Genomic DNA, 21,411 nt, shown 5'->3' with positions numbered 1-21,411 from the left:
ATTCACACCATCTTGGACCTTAATCTCCATCATCAATGGCTCAACACAATTAAAACATGCAAAAAAAAAGTTTTAGACAACTGAAAAGTAAACCTTAAGCAAACAATTGGAAACATAAAAAATCTCAAAATAAAATCCTAAAGGAGTAGCGTAATTTACCAATTCTTTAGCTTACTAATACAAATATTTGAGATTCAAAGAAAACAAAAGCCAAGTGAGAGACGAGAGAGGGAGGAGGGTTGGAAAGAGACTAAGGTTGGTGGGTGAAGAAATGACATAGTGCAGAAGTTCAAAACAAAAACAATAAAAGATAGTGACTTGTGAGATGAAAATTTGAAAAAGGGAAGTGTGTGACTTGTGAGAGGAGCGGCACTTTACAAAAAGAAGGTAGTAAAGTTAGGGTTAAATTTTATATTGACTATGCTCTTAATTATCTCTACAAGAGACGATATTTATGACATGTGTGATAAGTCTATATTTCGACATATCCTTAGAGAATATTTTTATGAATTTATGCTTTATTTGAATAAGTTTTATACTGACTATGCTCTTAATTATCACAGTTTAAAATGCCAAGAACTTGGTGAATTATTGAGATATTTTGAGCATTAAACTGATGGAATTTGAAGTCAAGCATGCTCTTGCTTCCCTTTAAGCACACTCATGCTTCAAGAATAAGCACGATAGTGTATAATAATAAGCACAATCATGTTTGTCTTCTGTTATGGTCAAAAGAGGAGGTTTCTTTTCTTCTCTGTGAAAGAAGAATTTATATTTAAACTTTAAAAAAATATGATCTCCTTTGGTGGAGATATTAACCTTATTAAATAAACTTCTTAGAGGCAACAATGTTATCTCTAGTGAATCTCAACTCCTATTTAAGGGACCTCAAAGGCAACGACAAGGGGAATCCTATTTTACACACACACTTGAAAACACTTGAAGTCATAGAGAGCGAGAGTTATTGGCAAAGACAAAGAAACTTCTTCAAAGTCCAAATAAATGATCAAGAACGTGTTTTGAAGGATGAGAACTCTACTCATCCTTCTCTCTTGGGGAATTCCTCTAGTTTGCCTTCTTCTTTTATGTTTATGGAGTTTATTGTAGTTGTTTTGATTGTGTATTTTATGATAAATAACTAAACTCATAGTTAGGGCTATGGTGGACCCTTTATATGAATTTGTGTAATCTTTTATTTGATAATAATTCCAGTTTTCATCTGTGATTGATTTTTATTTCAGTACATATATTTGTATGTTAGAAATTGACCACTTCTAGCATATTATAATTAATTACATAGTCGGTGATCATACCATATGTTGTTAATAAACTTGTAGAATAAAATAAGGTAAGAATTAGGTGAATCAAACTTAACTTTTTTCTTCCAATCGTTATTCAATTAATAAGCTTATAGGTATTTCATACTTTCTTATCTTTTTACCTTGCATGATCATTGGATGTAATAATTTGAACAAAAAACTATTAACATTGCATGACCATTGAATGTTAATAAAATTATATAAGTGATTGGCAATTATAAGAAATCAAAATTAGAATTAAGTGAAAAGAAAACATAAAGACATATAAATGCTAATCCGTAAGTCTTAGGTTTCCTTACAATTAGTAATCAAAAGTGTGTCTCTTCATTGTTTTTAATTTGTTTAATAAACTAATTTATTTTGGAATCTTTTATTACTTTTTGATAAGGACACTTACACATAACAACGTGTCAAACAAAGCGTGTCAAATAAAGCTAGTGTTATCTCTGTATAAGACAATATTTGATTTTTTGTTTTTTAAAAAAATTTGTATCACAATCCGCATGGACAATATAAGTTTAAACTACGATTCCATATGAAGTACTTCATCAAATACCTCAAAAACAAAATCAACTACGATTTTCTTTCCAAGCGAAAAATCAAAGTCATTCTCACTACCACCAAACCTGTGCCTTTTCAATGCAAGATTATTTAGAAGGTTCTTCTCATGATTCTTGAACCTGTTTACGAGGCTTGATTCTCTCCAAAGTCCTTTGCTTTTAGGCTTAGTAGGACACCCTATATTATTTTAAGGGTTATTCAGAGGAGTTTTGTAAAGTATTTGTAATGTTAGTTAAGCTTGATTCTTATTGATTGGTCACGTTCTCCCTTTCATCACTAAATGTATTGTACTACATTTTATTTTTAAAAATAAAAAAATTTTTTTTTTTTAAAATCAAACGTACTCTAAATTTTAACAAAATTTTTTAGAAACTAAATTTAAGAAGTCTAACTTTTAAAGACCAAAACACAATTAAACTTTTTTAAAAATAAATATCGCACCTATAGGGTGCAATACTAATATCGTGACAATTTTTTCCTTAAATAAAAGAATATTTTTTTAATTACTCTATTTAAAATTATTGTTTTTAAATTTGCCAAGTCTTAGAGAAAAAAAAAGTAGACATAGGTACATCACTTTACTACTGACTTCAGACCAAAATCAAAATCAAATTAAAGGCACAAATTATTACAGTTGGAGTACAGCCCCTCATAGGTTTACTGGATCCCTTCACTTTTCTTTTCACGTCTATTTCTTTGTTTCTCATCGTATTAAAGTAATATAATTATTTTAAAAAACTTTTGTTTATTTTTTAAAACTTTTAAAATAAACTAGTTCAATAAGTATTTAATATGCTATTTAATGATTAAGGTCTCATTTTATTTAAAAGTTATAAAATTAAATTCCTTATATTTAATAATATATATATATATATATATATATATATATATGATACTTTGCAATGAAACTTATCAGTTTACGACTATTTTTATCCAATTGAACCCTAAGAGTGCACAAATTTAATCTAATTCATTAACTTATATAGGTCTTAACTCTTTTGAGTGAAATGATATTATTGCTTACGCTTTATTTAGATATAAAATATTATAATAGAAAGAAGTAGGAGAAAAAAATCAAACAAATAAAATTTCAAGTAGTTTAAATTAAAAGAAAAATAATAAAAAGGTTAAGTTTGATATAAAAATATTTTTACTTTTAAATAAATATATAATTTTCTTAATATTATAAATGTATACTCTGAAAAAAAAAGTGGATATTCAAAAAGTATATCGGTGTGCTTGTGTTAGAGATAATATTACATTTTATAGTAAACATGTTAGAAGTAAAAGATATATAAAGATGAAATATAACAAAGTTAGGTAACGTCATGAAATTTTCAAAATTAAAATTATTTTAAACTTAAAAAAAATTAAAGTTGTTGTTAATTTTATGACTTTTTAACTTAAAACTTTACAGCTAGTATATTCTTGAATCTTAAAGTTATTTTTTTAAGTTTTTTTTTTTATTTGGCCTGGCTACTTCTTTTAAGAAGAAAATAAGCTCAAAATAAACTGAACCAAAAGTTACCTTAAAGTTGAAAATACTGGATAATTAATTTACATTAAATGAAAACTTGAAAATGTTATCCTTGTGCAAGTAGGTACTGTTAAATGCAATTGACTTGTGATATATATGATATGTCATAATTTTATTTTTACTTATGAATTGAAATATTCGAGGCCACAAACATGTGAATGAAACTTAAATTGAATATAATGATTAATTGGTTGAATTACATTAGAAAATTTTTAAATTGGTATATAATTTTGTTTGACTTACACTTCAAATTAACTCAATCCGGTCGTACATAGGTCAAATTTTAATTAAACTTCTACATAATCAGATTTTTCATATTCAAGGTTTAGTTCAAAACTAAAGAAATATTATTCTCAACTTGAAGGTTAGGTGAAGAAATAATATGAATAGTCTTAGTCAGTCTAATAAACATTCCTACCATTTAAACAGTACGTTCATTGAATTTTGAATGAGTAGTTTATCTAAACAAACTGGGGACGTCAAAAGAGGGAACTGTTCTTGCCTTCTAAAGAAATTGAAGAAATTTCAACACTACTATATTTTATATTATTAATGCTTTATATTATTATGCATAAATTACAAATGCATAAGTATTCAAAATAAACTCATTTTAAATACTGAGAAAAATAGGTTTTTATTTTACAAGAAAAGTAAGTGTTTTGTAACCAGAAAGTATTAAAAATAAATAAAGTTTTACTATACTAGATAAGATGATAATCAATTTGGTTGGCGTCTTATATTGATTAGCAAAACATGGTAAAACAAGGGAACTATTCAGCCTTATAAAGAAATTTCAACAGTATTAAATGAAGCTTAAATTTTTTATATAAATTGAGTAAGTTTACTTCAGTTGTAAACTAAATTGAATCTTTTTAAAAAATGATATTAATAAATTATACATTTTTATCGACCAAATATTCTTTGAAAATTTTGATAAAAGTATATCTCCTAAAAGGTTGTAAAAGTTCAGAATGAAAGTTAAAATTAAGTGTTCTGAAATTAAAATTGTATTAATTTTTAAAATATATATACATACTTTCAAAACTCTTAAAATTATTAAATCCACTGATTTAAAAAAACTCAAGTTAAATCACTAAATTTACATAAATTAGATAATAAGAATGGCCGTGACATTTTGAATCATAAATATATGAGTGATATTCATTAAATAACAAATTAGACCTACTGAGTTGCATCATTATAAATTTTATCTGATGATAAAATATGCTTTTAAAATTTCTCTGATCAGAAAAAGAAAATCTCAACAGTATAAACAAGCTGTGCAGTTTCTACACTGAAGTCAAGTTGGCATGCTAAGAAGATATAATGTTTTCTTAAAACAAAATAAAATATGGTTGAAATTTGAACAGCATATACCTCTGGCTCCACTTCCTCGTGTTTTTTGGCCTGTTTGAAATTAGCTAAAGAAAACTATAATAATAATAATAATAATAATAATAATATAAAAAGAGATGGCCATGGTCAGTGCATGAGCAATATAGCGAGGCCAAGTTTGAAAATTGATTGGTAGACATTCTGGATTTTAGTCAACCAAATGGCCTTTGATTGCTCGCAGTTTTGAAAACAACATCAACTATTAATCATGTAATTCAATATATGTCAACGCTATTTTTTTTAATATTTTATTTTTCTTTCTCCCATTTAGTCAATGCGTTCAAGGAAAATATTTCTTAATACTATTAAGAGGGATACTTTTAAGGTTTTTGTAATAATTAAAATATACTACTAAAATAAATAAAAATAATAAAGTCAAAATCTGTTTACCACAAATGTTAAATTTAAACGTTTACATTATTTAATAACTTTTCATAAAATAAAAAATTAATCAATTTAACTATTGATTAATTTAAAATATTCTTATTTAATTTTATACTTTTTGTATAAAAATAAAATAAATAAATATTTTACTATATTATTTTATTTCAACATGTAATATATTTGTTAAATATAAAAAAATATTATATTTTAGATAACATAATTATAAATATCTGAATTATATAAAATTTGACATATATAATCATAAAAAAATATAAGATGATTTAACTATTGAATTAATTAATTTTATATTTTATAAAATAATTAAATTTAAAAGTTTTATAAGTTTATTGACCTAAACTACAAGTTTCTAAATAAATTACAAGTTATATTTAAAATAAATTAATTTTACTTATACATGATAAATAAAATAGTCTTTTTATCATCTTTTAAGGTGTTTTTCTAATAACCTTTTTTAATATTTTAAAAAAATTGAATTGAGTTTTTTTAAATAATAATAATAACTAATGAATTAAATAATTTTGTCTAATAAGTGTCGGTTGACAAAATAAACAGCGTATTTTACTAAGTTTGGTAGTTTATATTTAAAAATAAAAAGTCAATCCAATATATCATTTATGTTAGAAAAATGAATTAAAAGATTAAAAAGAAGAAATAGACATAACTTGATAATTTTTTTATACGAAGTACTTTAATTAAATACAAAATATATTACTCATTAAGTATTTTTATATACATTTTTATAAGTTTGATATCTCAAATATTCTTTTAAAATCTCTTCAAGTGACGCTTTCTCCGAGGAAAAAAAATTAAGATTATCAAAGAAATATACAAGGCTTAGTTATTCTTAAAATAAAAATACTAGGAAAGTGTTTAATAATAACACTTCTATCACTTTGAAAGATTGACTTTTTGTAGGTTTGTTTGTACATTTTTGCAGAGTGATATCTCCTTTACATCCACAAAAGGCTTTTTAGACGTTAGAAAAACACACACAATTAAACTTAATTAACTTTAATAGTATTTATTCAAACTTAAAATATGTTTAAATTTATTTCATTGATAAATTGATATCAAATAAATTTCTATGTTTTAATCAAACAATTTAATATTTTTAAGTAACTTATAATATTTTTATTAAATATATATTTAAAATAAAGATAAAAAATCTTTAATAATATAGTATAAAAAATAAAATTGCTACCTCCATAAGTTGCTTATGTTGCATTAGAACCACGGAAAAGGAAGTTATGTGCTTGAGGAATGTAAATATTTATTTAATCTCTTAAGTGTTAATTATTTTATTATTTTATTATTTAATTTAATAAAAAAACATTTCAATTTTTAATTTTATAAAATATTGATTATTTTGTTTTTCACATAAAATGATAATGAAAAATAAATGATAATTAAAATGTTTTTTAATAAAGATTAAAAAAGAATTTTTATAAAATTAAAATAATTAATATTTATTTAAGAGATTAAAAAATTATTTATAAGTAGGGAGTGTAACTCCTCGAGTTTTATAATTTATTGATTATTAATATAAATACGTGAATTATTATTTGGATATGTATATATGAGTATATATGGTGTTTGGATGCATGATTTTGATTTATATGATGACGTGGATGTGTGTATGGTACGAATATAAGCATATGCAAGTATGTAAGTGTGCGATGATTTGAAATGTAAATATTAATTTGTGAATTGGATTGAAATTGATTGAGAAATAGGCTTAGTGTGTACTGTAAGGGCGTTCTCGCTGTAATAAGAAGGTAAAAGAGAGGAGTGCATTTCTAAGTTGCAGTCTCGCTGTAGCGAGATAGTCTTGCTATAGTAAGATTTTACAAAAACCAGAGTGCAGTTTCCTCTAATATTTTTGCTATAGCAAGGAGGCGACCAAAGGGGTATTTGAGGGGTTTAGGGATTGAAAAATTTATTTTTCATTTTTCTCTTCGAAATCTCTTCGATTCTCTCAACCCTCAATCTTGTTTCATCATTTAAATTATCTCCAAAATTGTTTGGGAGCGAGATTGAAGGTTGGAATCATGTTTGAAGCATTTGAAGGTAAGTTTTATGGGCTAGAGTTTCATTTCTTCATCCCTTTCTTTGTTTTCTTGAGTTCTCATGGAGATTTCTCATGTTTTAGGGACGAAGTACTATGTGAGGGAACATTTTCTGCTATTATTTTGTGTTGGATCTTCATTTTGAGGTAAGAGGAGACTCTACCCTATCTTTTTGTGTTAAAATTTTGTATATATTGTTATTTGTAGAGTTATGATTGAAATTAAACGCAGAAAAATGGGTATACTTGATGGAAATTTCATGTTATTTGTAGTGTGGTAAACATTGGATAAGTATTGATGATGAGATTATTAGAATGACATGATTATAATTGTATTATAATGAAAATCTTGGTATGGAATGCAATGTGACTGATGTTGAGCATGATGTATGATGATTGTGATGTAATGGTTAATTACAATGGGGTGAAAATGTGAGAATATGTCATTAGTTGATGATGAGTAATATGAAATGATTAGAATGTGTGTGAATGGTATGTGACTCTGATTGTGGTTATGTTTAAAATGCTGAAAAAACTGTGAATGATTCAGCAATACACTGGAAGTGTGGAAGATGAAGGCGGTAGAAATATCTTGGGGAAGATAGGGTAGTGGTGACACCAATAGTGAGCATGGGTGCACCACAGGCCACACATTTTCCTCCTGACTCGGCCTCTGACTAACATCTTTGCTTGGAAGCCCAGTACCGCACATGTTATATCTGTGGAGCAGGGGTTATCTGGTGACCATCTATGATGTGAACTAAGTAAGTCCCTGAAGTTGAGGGCATCAGAAATCTGTAATCACAGTGCCACAGTGAGTGTGACTACGTGCAGTGAGCACACGTGTGTGTGAATGGTTTGATGGTGTAGTAAGCGAACCTGTTTGTTAATTGAAATAGAATGTTGAAAAAGTATTCCTTGTGTTTGTTGATACTTGATTTGAGCTAGGTTAACAAATGTGTGAAATGTGCAAAATGAATCTCTGTGTTTGTGTGTGATAATGTAAAGTACTTACCCTTATATTTATTTTTCAGGTGACCAAGACGATCAGTGTCTAACTTAGTTAAGGGATTGATGAAACTGCTATAAGATTTAGAAACTTAGTCTTTTGAAATTATAATGTATTATTTAAGTCCTATAGCAATGATTTGATTCAAACTTATAATTCATCCTTATTTTGAAATACTTTAATAAAGTTACGCGTTGGAAACTATTGAATAAAAAAATTTATTATTCTCATTTAATTACAAAATTTATTTATTTAAAAATTAAATTAAAATATTAGAGAGAGCAGTAGTCTTTGGGACTGTAAAAAAAATACATCTATAATTAGAATTAATTATTTGGGAATGCTTGATAAGTTGGATTTCTTGCAAATTGTACAAAGTTTTCTCTTAAAAAATTAGATTTGTGTAGAGTGTATTTATAAAACTATCCATTATTCTCTCTCATTATCTTCACTAGCTACCACACCACCACTTCATTAGTCACCATTAAACAGGTATATACACCTTTTTACCTTGGAATTATATAAAATATAATAAAAAATATTAAGGCACATATTAATACCTTAAGTACATTTATGAAAAAAATTAATAATAATATATGTTTACCTTTTGTTTTAAATATTCTTAATAATTTTTAATTTTCTTAACTAATATTTGAGAACGCTCGTTACTAAAACCTACATATTAAATAATAAAACTTTTAAGTGTTTGTACAAATAAAAGAATAACATTTATATGTTATCTTTTCACAAATTTTTTTAAATAAACAATTCAATAATTGATTTTAGAAGTTTTGTTTGTCAGTTTAAACCATCTAAATAAAATTCCAACACCTCTCCAACTATGGTTCTGAGGTCAAAGAATATATTGTGGATAAGAAAAATGTTAATGACTACGATGGAAAATAGATGAAGTAACAAAATATATAGACCAAATATTAATCATGATATTTAAAAAATGTGGTGATTGGTGCATAAAAATCTCATAACATACAGTATTATTGTATAGATAACGATGAATGTACACCTTATTTTGGAGGTACGGAAAGCAAAAAGGAAATAAAGACAGAAAAAAGATTAATTAGTGATGTAATAGAAAAAAAATTTGATTTTTTATACCCCTACTATACAACTGGACCCAAAGCGTCTTTGATGTTTATCTTTAAATGAGTAATTAATAACGATCGTCTAAAACAAGTAACTAAAGAAAAGAATTCGTTTGACAGTAATGATGGGAAAAAAAAAAAAGACTTAAATAATATATTTCTTGATTGAACTTTGGATAAAAAGCAATGTAAACCATGTTTTTAGCTCGTGATAATATTGCAAGATTTTAGAGAAGTCAGTGATAAACTTTTACAACCGGTAATGTAATTTTTTTTTTAATTGATTAAAATTATTCAAAAGAAAATTCAACAAATTATTCAAAAATCTATGCCCATTGATGTGAGTTGTAAAATGAGTTCTCATGTCTATTGGGCTTGTTATGAGTGGCACGCTTTAACAAGTTAGGTCAAAAAATTCATATCTAATTTAAATTCACAAAAAATAGTGTCGAAATCTAAGTAAAACAGAGAATTTTTTAAGCGTAACTTTGTAAGTTGCTTAATCTATATTGACTTTGATGGAATTAGATTTTTTTAAAAAAAGAATAATTTAATTTGAATTCAAAATTTAAAGGTGAAACTCTACACTTTATCAAACAAATTTACATCACTTTGGTAAATAGATAATTATGTCCCAATATCAGGTGAGATAATTATTTATTATTTACTTTTGCATTTTGTCCTCACGTTAACAATTTTTGTTCATATGATTCGGAAATTATAATCTTTAAAAAAAATTGGCGCAAATTCAACGAATGCATAGTGTTTCAATTTTATTGATTTAAATAATTTGACAAAAATCAAAGGGCCTGTGATATATAACTAGTTTGCCAGTTTTCGTGTAGTTTTTAATGGTGAATAGCAATTTTCATAACACTAATCGGGGCCGGTTGTTGAACTTGAAGTCTACGTATTTTTCCATCTTTATTGTGTTTTCCACTTCTGTAAAGCATTGAACATCCTTTTTCCCTGGTCAATTATCCAATAATTCGTAGATTATCCTGCAATCTGTTATCGCTATTCAACTTAAAATAAATTTAGTACACTCTTGAATAATAATACATTTTACATTAGTACTCTAGATCTAAGCTTTCTGTGTTCATATGATTATCCAAACTCAATTTTCGTAGTATACTTTGATTTTCTAGACATGATAACTGAGTAACTAAAAACATATAAGCAAACGCAAATGAAACTGATGCTGAAATAAACACTGTACAAAGCTTCAAAAAGCTATAGATTAAAGGAGGGAAATCTAGATAAAGCAATTTTATTTTTGAACATTTTAACTCCCACAAGCTAAGCACTCTTCACGGTTTGTTAAAGAGCACACCATCTGTGCCATATTCGTATTATCATCATACTCCACATTAGGCTTTTCCTGCATTCTCAACAATAATATTTCATGTCAGCATGTGCGAATCACATGAATACAAAAATTGATCACAATGAAATCATAATTACTTTGAGAGCAGTGGTATCAACAGTGAACTTAATAGCATCTGCTGCAGCTCGTGATCGAAGATAATACATCCCAGTCTTTAGACCCTTTTATGCACAAAGCAGAAAGCAAATATCATCAGCAAATAGTTGGTTCTGAAGGTACTTCATGTCTAAATATTAATGCCAATCAGCACAGCAAGGAATCAACATTGCTTACTATATTATTGCTGTAGATTTAACTTCTTTTTCTCCCCTTACTGACATTGTCTACCACTTAACAGGCCAATATACCCTCCAAATATATCCAAGTTTTTAAAAAAAAAAAAAAAAATCCTTTTTTTACTCTAACCATGCTTACAATTCAGTGTTAAATGGTTTTATCTTCAATATAAAAATTGCTACCTTGGACCATGCATAGAAATGCAAAGAAGTCAGCTTTCCAAAATTTGGTTGATCCATGTGAATATTTAGGCTTTGACTCTGATCTATGTAGCATCCTCGATCAACAGCCATATCTACCAATGTCTTTTGTTTGATCTCCCAAACAGTTCTACTCAAACAAAACTTAGTTAGACAGAATAAAATAAAGCAAAATTTTGGTTGGTTAAGAAATGATAAATCTCATACTTGTATATAGTCTTCAGCTCATCAGGTATTTCAGGTATTTTTTGAACTGAACCATCTTCATAGATAATCTTGTTCTTGATTGCAGGAGACCACATTCCCATCTCAGTCAAGTCATGAAGAAGATGCTTGTTCACAACAACAAATTCACCACTGTATAAGAGGCAAAGTTAGTAAATGAGAGGACTGTACACCAAGACAAAACGACCTGGGATGGGAAAACAAACCTTAGAACTCTGCGACTGTAGATATTTGATGTATATGGCTCAAAACACTCATTATTTCCAAGAATCTGGCTAGTAGATGCAGTTGGCATAGGGGCCACGAGAAGTGAATTTCTCACTCCATTCTTTGATATCATCTCGCGAAGTGCATCCCAGTCCCAACGATCTGAGGGTGTCACACCCCACATATCTGGTTGAAGAATTCCCTGGGCAATACGAAATCATTTAAGCAACCAGAAAAATCTTGGATGCAAATTTTTAACTCTAGACCTTGAAATTTAAGTTGAATATGCATTTGCATACATATGCTGCTGTATCAATCTAAACTTGGCTATAAAATTAAACTTATGCTCAGGACTTAAAAATGGAGGGAATGAAGCCTCTAAAGTTGATATACCTTGCTTAAAGGACTACCAGTGTATGTCTCATAGGCACCTTCTTTAGCAGCCAAATCAGATGAAGTTTTTAGAGCATGATAGTATATGGTCTCAAATATCTCCTTATTTAACTGTTGCGCCTGCATTAATATCCAAGTGAACAGAGTTTGCGTACAGCTAACTTAAAAGCACCAGCCCCATACCAGAAACAAGACTTACCTCGGGTGAATCAAATGCCATGCCAAGTAGTATGAAGGTATCAGCAAGACCCTGAACTCCAATACCAATGGGTCTGTGCCGTAAATTTGATCGCTTGGCATTTTCAACTGGGTAGTAATTAACATCTATTACTTTATTCAGGTTTGTAGTGACTATAGCGGTAATCTGTAATTAGTCATAAACACAAAACCATAACTACAAATGATGTAAAATCGTGTTAAAGTACATTGAAGACATCAGTTATTGTTAACAAGAACAATACCTCTGCTAATTTGTCAAAGTCAAAATACCGGTTCCCAGAGCCAGTGCTTCCGACAAGCTTGGATGGATGAGACTCCATTGGGACACCCTACAGTAACGATAAAAAAAAGCATTCAAACCAGGTAGAAAAACTCGTCAACAAACCAAATCATGTTGAGTCTAATAAATTGAGCATGCAAGAGATATCCTACCTTTTCTCTTACGTATCTTGGTAGTGCAATTGATGCCAGATTGCAAACGGCAGTTTCGGTTGGACTTGAATACTCAATTATCTCAGTACACAAGTTTGACGACTTAATTGTACCCAAATTCTGCTGGTTGCTTTTCCGGTTGCAAGTATCCTAGGATAAAGGAAATTACAGGACTTGCTTAACAGATAAAAACAGCAAATACAAATTATTAATAAGCAAAACGTATAAACTATAAAGTCAAAGTCATTTAAGGCACCTTAAAAAGCATGTAAGGGGTTCCAGTTTCTATCTGTGACTTCAGGATTTCAAACCAGAGGTTTTGTGCCTGAACAACCTTCTTTGCTTTGCCCTATTAATATTATAAATTAAAATACATTTAGTAAAATCAAGGCACTAAAGAGTAAAAGCACCGCGTGAAACATTTAAAAATGCGACATGTCTAGATTGAACTTACTTCTCTTTCGTACTGATGGTATAAGTTCTCAAATTCCTCACCCCAACAATCTGCCAAACCTGGTGATTCATTGGGACAAAACAAAGACCATTGTCCATTACTCTGAACTCTCTCCATGAAGAGATCAGGCACCCAAAGAGCATAAAACAGATCTCGAGCACGGTGCTCTTCCTGCAAACATATCACCAATACATGGCAATAAGAATAAATAATGCTTAAACAACTCGTTGATAACAGTAAAAGTAAATTGTTGCACCACCTTTAACCTTATACAATCATACCTTTCCATGATTTTTTCTTAAATCCAAGAATTCAAATATATCAGCATGCCATGGCTCCAAGTACACAGCAAATGCACCTACAAGAAAAACATAAACATACAGGTAAAGATAGCAAATTACAGAGCCATTAAATATAGAAATTGCATATGAATCGTCTACCTTTCCTCTTGCCTCCCCCCTGATCAACATAGCGAGCAGTATCATTAAACACGCGCAACATTGGAACAATGCCATTGGATGTCCCATTTGTCCCGCGAATATAACTGCCAGTAGCACGAATGTTATGAACAGAGACACCAATTCCTCCAGCTGATTTGCTGATGGCAGCACACTCCTTTAATGTGTCATATATCCCCTCTATACTATCATCTTTCATGCACACAAGGAAGCAACTGCTAAGCTGCCAATTCACATGAACACTCAGTTGAATAAGACCCAAGATCATCAATTTACGAATTCATTACTTGAAAACAAAAATGCTTATGAAAAGAGCAAAATAATTTGCAATCATACTTGAGGCCTAGGTGTTCCTGCATTGAAAAGGGTTGGTGATGCATGGGTGAACCATCGTTGCGACATCATGTGGTAAGTTTTGACAGCAGATTCTATGTCATCCTTATGAATCCCAACCGCAACCCTCATCAACATATGCTGAGGCCTTTCCACAACCTTTCCTTGAACCTTCAATAGGTAAGATCTCTCGAGGGTTTTGAACCCAAAATAATCGTAATCAAAGTCCCTGTCATAGATGATCTCGCTGTCCAAACGAGCAGCATTCTACAACCAAACAAAAAAATTTCTCAGAATAAGTTATTTGAAATTCCTTTTGCTTAAAATAAAAAAGTATGTAGTTAAAAGTTTGTAATATTTTAAAACTTCTTTTTCTTACTATTCAAATACATGAATTATAATAATTTTGAAATACCTGTCCAAACACAACCTTAGCCTTCCATATCATTAACCAAAAAAAAACCTATCTTATGGTCAATGTCCAGATGCCTTACATAATCATAAAACGTGTTGCCCATCTAAAAGTATATATATATATAAGTCAGAACATGAATACCTTCATAATTATTCCATAGACATCATCAGCGATCAGAGGAGCCTTAAGCCCAGATCTCTCGTTAAAATGATCATACATCACTTTGATCCTGAATCCACCACAAAATCGACCACGGTCAACACAAAGCCATGCTAACCTAAACAAATTAAGCTCGCAATAAAAAACTTATATCACACTTACGTCTCCGAAAATGACTTTTTGGTGTTCTTGTGCAAATTGGAAACAGCTATCCTAGCAGCCAACTGCAACAACCAAAATAACTTACAATAACCCATCCCAATCATAAAATCCTAAAAACATACTTTATTCAACAAATTTAGCCGACCGACGGAGAACATGACGAAAACATTGAAACAAAAGAGGGGAAAAAAAACTAACACAAGCATAATCAGGATGGTTTGCCGTCAAAGCAGCGGCAGTTTCAGCGGCTAATTCATCGAGTTGACTTGTGGTGACGCCTTTATAGACGCCGGCGCACACTTTCTGAGACACGAGAACGGGGTCACAGTGATCGGTGCTTAACCCGTAACTAAGCTTCTTTAGCCGTGCGGTTATCTTGTCGAAGTGAACCGTTTCTTGTCGCCCATCCCTCTTTACCACATACATTTTGTTTCTTGTGTTTTTTGAAGAACTAGTGTCTCTGATGGGTAGTGTAGTGACTGAACCAGATTTGGCGCGTATAAGAGAAGGGGAAATGGCGTGTAATATATAGTGCGGTTGAGAAAGGGAGGGGATGGGGTTTGAAATTTTGAAATTAGGGTTGTGGGCTCTATTGGGCTTGGGCTTCCCTCTCGATTTTAAAATTTCACGCCAGATCGCTCTCTATTGTAATTTTGATTTTGAACATCTTTTATTGACCATGATATTAGTTTGTTTCCACTTTCACTTTTGAGATTGGGATGTGGGTAGGCGGCGGGTAACCAGGGGTGGAGTTGGTGGTGGGGCCCCACTGCTGTGTGCAATTGCCATCTAAATGCTAATACAAGCCAAACTACGCGCCATCTCTCTCTTGGTGCGGCTTGGGTCTGTTGGCTAGAACCGTTGGATTGGTGGGTCCGGATATTTTGATGGCTGTAAGATGATGCTTCTTCAGCACTTTTCTTTTCCGGTATTAAACTTCTTCCGCACTCTTTTGTGAGTTCAGTGCTTACCTCACATGCCTGTCACTCAAATTTCACCAAGACAAAAAGCATTTACGAGGATAGAGTGTCATTAATTTTTTTTGTCTTAAAGTCCTGATATTTGAACTCTTGGTTTTATTTGAATTGTTTTGAAAGGGATTCAAGTTTGAGTGGAAAGTGGATTTCCAATTTTTTTTAGCTTAAGCTTCTGAATTCATTTGAGCGCAAATTTCTTTAAAAAATTGCGCAGTCACTTCCCTGAATGGAGTCATTATGCATTGGCTATCCGATTTTACACTCATTTTACATCACCTCTGTGTGTTATCCAGATACTGATGTTCATTGGACACTACTTGCTATTATAGAGGGCTAGAGGCTGAGAAATTATATTTGAAGCATCAGATTGTAGGTGTGCAAGGAAGTGAAAAAAAAAAAAAATAGGTGTTTCACTTGCATCAATTTTGATAAAACAGTAGTAGAGTCCATGGAAAGTAAGGAAGTACTATCAACTACAGCTGTGTAAAGCAGTGTGTTTCATGTACTAAAATACCTAGATACCTGGATTATAGAAAAGATACTATATTTAAGGAATAAGTTTATTTTAAATTTTTTTAAAAGATTTAATTAATTAAACAAGGTTTATTTAAAATTTATAATAATATATTAAATAAATTATATTTTAAAATGAATAATATTTTAAATTAAAAACTCTAATACTTTTTGTTGAAGTTGAAAAGTGTCTTTTTTATATAATCTCTTATGCATTATTGTTATATGATCTATCCTATACATACTAATTTGCATTTATGTTGTCTCAATTATTTTTATTGCTGGTTTGACTTATACATTATATTTTTGGGTATTTATTTATATTATATGTAATTCTTTTTTATTATTTTTTTTTATTTTTAGGCCAACAATATTTTTTCTAATTGAGAGCAATAAAATAATTTATTTACTTGAATGTTTTAATACGAAGTAAGTCATTAAAAAGGTTAATATGCTAAAATAGACTTTTAAAAAGGTTAGGCTAAGTTTAATAAAAAGTCTATTATAAATAATAGGTTAGACTTTAACTTTAAAATTATTAAATAGGTCAGATCTATTTATACAAAATATAATTTAGATTATTTTTATTCCTAATTATTACTTATTGCAATGAGAGAAAGCTAACTAGTATAAATGTTAAGAATACATGTGACAATTTAGTAGGAAAGAGAACTAAATGCATAACTTTCTAAAAAAAAAAATTGGTCAAGCAAACTATTAGATAAAATAAAACTTATTTTTTTGCTTAAATAAAAAAAGAATTAGACTTTCAATTCTCCCATAAACTAGAAAGAATTTGGATTAAGACAGTCTTAAACTTTTTGGAAGCCTTATTCTAATTGTGAAAATTAGGTCCTTCTATCCCTAATTTTTAAAAATAAAATAAAGTCACATCTTTAATATTTTACAATATCGTAATACAATTGTATTTTACAAAATAAAGTACAAAAGAAGTCAAATTACTTTATTGCTTTTGATAATGACATCCAAACAGAATATTAAACTAAAACAACTTTCTACTTAAAAGTGTTGTCCTTCTAACACTTTGAAGCAAATCCATCAACCAAATCTTCATATTGTAATTTTTTCAAAAGATTATTTTTTATTGCAATCATCACTAATTCATTAAGTCTTTCTTGCAACATTGTAGAACGTAAGTAGGATTTCAACATCTTCAACTTTGAAAAACTCTTATTTGCATATGCAATAGTAATAAAGATAGTCAACAAAATTCTATATGCAATAATTATATTCGGAAAATAATATAAGTTTCTCAAAAACTTCAAAATATCAATAGGACCCATTTTTTCTTTAGGCAGGACATCCTCAAAAAGCTTTAACTCCACATATAATTCATTCCCATCAATATCAGATTGTTGATTATGCTTAAGTGCATTTTTTGGCATACTACAACAAGACTTTAAACTTATATCATCAAGTAACTACAACTTATGAGATGTAAACAAAAAACTAAAAATACTTTCATATTGTTGATATTGCTCAAATTAACTATTAAGAGAACCAATTGTTCGATCAACAACATAGAAAAAATAATTAATCTTAAAAGACTCTTCTTCAAATAAAGAAGCAACTAATGATGTATTTGAATTTTCATCAAAATGTTTTTTTCTTCGAATTTCATGCCTTTTAGGAAATACTAGATTAATATCCATTCTAATAGTAATTTTCTTAACTTTATCCAAGGCATCATAGAAACTAGTTTCTCTATACCCCTCAAAAATAGTAATTAACTCCTTGATTTTCTCAATGACAACATCAATAAGCATGTCCTTGTAAAAGTTTGCTAGCAGAATTAATAGCAGATAGTATGTCAAACCAAATAATTATTGAAACTAAAAACTCAAAATCACCAAGCTCGTTGTTTGTTAAGGATTTAGCTTCACTTATTGTTTTATAATCATTATCAATATCTGCAACTTGAAGTAAAGCTTCTCGTATTTCTAACATTTGCAATCTTATTGCTTTAACACTGTCAACATGACTCTCCCAATGAGTGAATGACAATGACTTGGGAGTATATTTTTTCACATTATCCTTTAAAATATCTCATCTCTTAGTAGAATGTGAAAATATTGTATAAATACGTTGAATAATGCCAAAAAAATCTCTAGCTTTACCATATATGTTTGTCATATCACATAATGCCAAATTAAGACATGACAACCACAAGGAGTATAAAGTGCTCTAGCATTTATGTCTAACAATTTTCTTTGTACTCCTTGATGCTTTCCTTTCATATTTAATCCATTATCATACCCTTGTCCACGCACATCAAATATGTCAAGATCAAGAATTTTTAACTCATCTTGTAAGACACTAAAAAGTCCTTGACCACTTGTATCTCTCACATTTAAAAATCCTAAAAAAGATTCTTCAACATTATCAAAGACATTTACTCGTTGTGGCTAATATCAGGGGTACAGTCAAGTATCACTCAAAAATATTTTGCTTGTTTTATTCTTTTGATAATTTAAGATTTAATCGCAGAAGCAAGCAAAAGTATAAGCTCATTTTAAATCGTATGCCTAAGATAATGATAGTGAATATTGTCATTTGTAATGCGTCTAACATATTCTTGGACAACTGGGTCAAACTCAGCCAACATTTCAATTAAGCTTAAGAAATTTCCATTGCTATTTTGATACAATCTCCCATTAGTACCTCGAAATGCTAAACTATGCTTAGACAAAAATTTTACAATTGAAATAATTCTAAACAAAACTTTTTTTCAATGGTCTTTTTATTTCTCAACTAGGCTTTGAGCCACTTTATCAATGGTTTTATTCTTTTGGAACTTTAGACACTTTCATACCAAGTGGCCATATTTTTAACATGTTTAATGCTTGTCTCATGCTCTTTAAGTCTTTCTCCAACATAGTGCCAATCTCTAAAACCTTCATTTATTAATTGACCTCTACCAATCCCTTGTTTAAAAATTTTACAACAAAAATAAAATACTCTATCAAGTTATTTTGAATAAACGAGCCAATTTTTATCACATTTTCCCCATTTGATAAAACTCTAGTGTACAAATTAGCAGTAATCGCCTAGAAAATTTATCTTTAGGACCTTTATCAATGGAACGATCTCTTTTGAGACTTATTTTTACTAACAAATCAATCATTTTAGAATAAGGGCATCCTAATTTATAGAATCAAATATATCAAACAAATAAAAAGTTTCAAAAATATTTGCATCATCGTCTTAATTGTCAAGTGAATCATTCAAATTGTCATTTTCAGCATGATTACTATTATGATTTTCAATAGATATGTCATCAGCAAACTCATCATTAACATTTTGATTTACCTCATTATTAGTATGCAAATTGTGATTATGATTCTCAACAAGGACTGCATCATCAAACTCAACATCAACATTTTGATTCTCCTTATTGTTATTCTGCATATTATCATTCTTAGTATTCACCACGTTTTCAACATCAAAATTATTAGAATTTTGATTCTCAACAGAAACTTATGGGTCTTTTATAACAAATTTATCTAGAGCTCCTCTTTGAGATTGAATTAACAATTCATCCTTTTTTTTTCCTTACATTTTTTATATCCAAATTCAAATTTTATGATTTGAGTCATAATTTAAAACTAAGGCAAAGTAAATGAAATAAAAGGATTGAAACAACCAATTAATTCAATCAACAAAATTCTATTTCACTGTCAATTATCTCTCCAACAAAGTTCAACCTTTAAAAAAAAGAGTAATTATTCTCTGTTAAAAACTATCACACATTAGTACTAAAAAATAAAAAACATCTACTGACTTATAAACCGTTAATTTCAATTTACCAAAAAATAACATGAACTTGTTTGTAATTGGTAATTAATATAGTTATAATCGAATTGGAATCAAAATATTCAACCCTCAAAAAGAAAATAATATACAATAGTCAATCTCAAAATTTAAAAGTCAGTGTAATTTCATTTAAAAAAAAAAGTAAAAGAGTACTTGAATTGATATTTCTAAATGTTGGAGAAGATGAATCGTTAATAAAAAGATAGATCAAATTGTATTTTTTCCTCTTCAACAAACAATTTTTATTTTTAATATGAAGAATGGTTGAATGGGTAAAAATATAAAATAGGGGGAAAATTTAGCTGTTTGACAAAAATAAATTAGAAACTTCGATTCTGAAAACAATTGAATTAATGATTTCATCATGAATAATCCAAGGATGGAAAAAATTATCTTCATCCCATAATTGATTGAATTAGAGGAAGAAGTTGAAAGATTTAGGTTGACAAATTTATTTATTTTTTGAGAGGATGAAAAAAAATTATGGAAGCTTAGGAAATCACCCATAATTAAATGAGAATTGTAGATAGAATTATGGAAAATATCATAAAAGATGGAAATTTGGAGAGTTAATTTTGGAAATTGATTGAGGTGTGAATTTTTAAGAAGACCAAATTTGGAGATAAGGAGAAATACGCGGTAGTTAGCATGCAGAACTGCTTTGCAATAATTAAGAAAAAAAAACTAAAACAATTTTTGTGGGCTTGTATATTTGGAGGCCCTAATAACTTAGAGGTCCTGTGCAGAGGACCAGTTGGCCCTGGCTGATCTACGACCCTAATTTGGATCCTTTTGAAATTGATAATGATAGAAAGTTTTGTTTCTTATAAATTGGAAATAAAGAAAAGTATGACAAAAGAATGTTAGCAACACACTCTCTAACATTATCTAACACACTCTTTATTATTGGCTAAAATTTATTGAAAACTAAAAAAGTATGAAAGGAAAACGTGACATGATTTTTATAGTTTTTAATAAAGTTTAGTTAATAATGAGGAATGTCTTAGAAAAAAATTATTAGAAAGTATATTATTAACATTATTCAAATAGGGAATATTAAAGTAGCGATAAAAAATTTTAACATTAAAAAATATGTAAAATTTAAGCAAATATATTACATTAAAAAAATAATTAATTAAATAATTTCTCTTCACTTATTTTCTTTATTTTCATATCATTTAAAATTATGTAGTAGTATACATAACTTAAAAAATTAATTAATACTTCATTTTTAAACAATGGAGCATAATAATTCATTATATTTTGCTTAATTTTCATCAATTTCATAATATTCTTAGCGAACATATTTTACTAAAGTATTGAAATAAATAAATTTAACAAAAGTTGATAGGAATATACAATATTTATTGTAT

General features: G+C 28.9%; 1 protein-coding gene across 1 annotated transcript; it reads right to left on the bottom strand.

The window, feature by feature from the left end:
* Positions 1-10,362: 10,362 nt before the first annotated feature.
* Positions 10,363-15,395, bottom strand: LOC113846685 (ribonucleoside-diphosphate reductase large subunit-like). Its single transcript, XM_027475215.1, has 17 exons — positions 14,913-15,395; positions 14,715-14,776; positions 14,535-14,622; positions 13,982-14,245; positions 13,628-13,868; positions 13,469-13,545; positions 13,188-13,358; positions 12,990-13,082; positions 12,734-12,883; positions 12,544-12,630; positions 12,282-12,446; positions 12,083-12,202; positions 11,689-11,891; positions 11,465-11,614; positions 11,240-11,387; positions 10,859-10,942; positions 10,363-10,775 (listed from the first exon to the last, which is right to left on the bottom strand). The coding sequence occupies exons 1-17, from the start codon at positions 15,138-15,140 to the stop codon at positions 10,680-10,682; spliced, it is 2,427 nt and encodes an 808-aa protein (XP_027331016.1). The 5' UTR covers positions 15,141-15,395; the 3' UTR covers positions 10,363-10,679.
* Positions 15,396-21,411: the final 6,016 nt, after the last annotated feature.

This window comes from Abrus precatorius, unplaced genomic scaffold (assembly GCF_003935025.1).
Source record: "Abrus precatorius isolate BTA unplaced genomic scaffold, Abrus_2018 Scaffold10, whole genome shotgun sequence".
NCBI lineage: Eukaryota > Viridiplantae > Streptophyta > Magnoliopsida > Fabales > Fabaceae > Abrus > Abrus precatorius.
This window is presented reverse-complemented; position numbering and strand designations above follow the sequence as displayed.

What these genes read in the sequence shown, in the direction of transcription:
- LOC113846685 (XM_027475215.1), bottom strand. Translation starts at nt 15,140, where the DNA reads ATGTATGTGGTAAAGAGGGATGGGCGACAAGAAACGGTTCACTTCGAC. An exon ending in ACTTTGACAAATTAGCAGAG is followed by an intron (nt 12,447 to 12,543) that starts GTATTGTTCTTG and finishes GACTAATTACAG; the next exon opens with ATTACCGCTATAGTCACTAC. An exon ending in TTGATACCACTGCTCTCAAA is followed by an intron (nt 10,776 to 10,858) that starts GTAATTATGATT and finishes TTGAGAATGCAG; the next exon opens with GAAAAGCCTAATGTGGAGTA.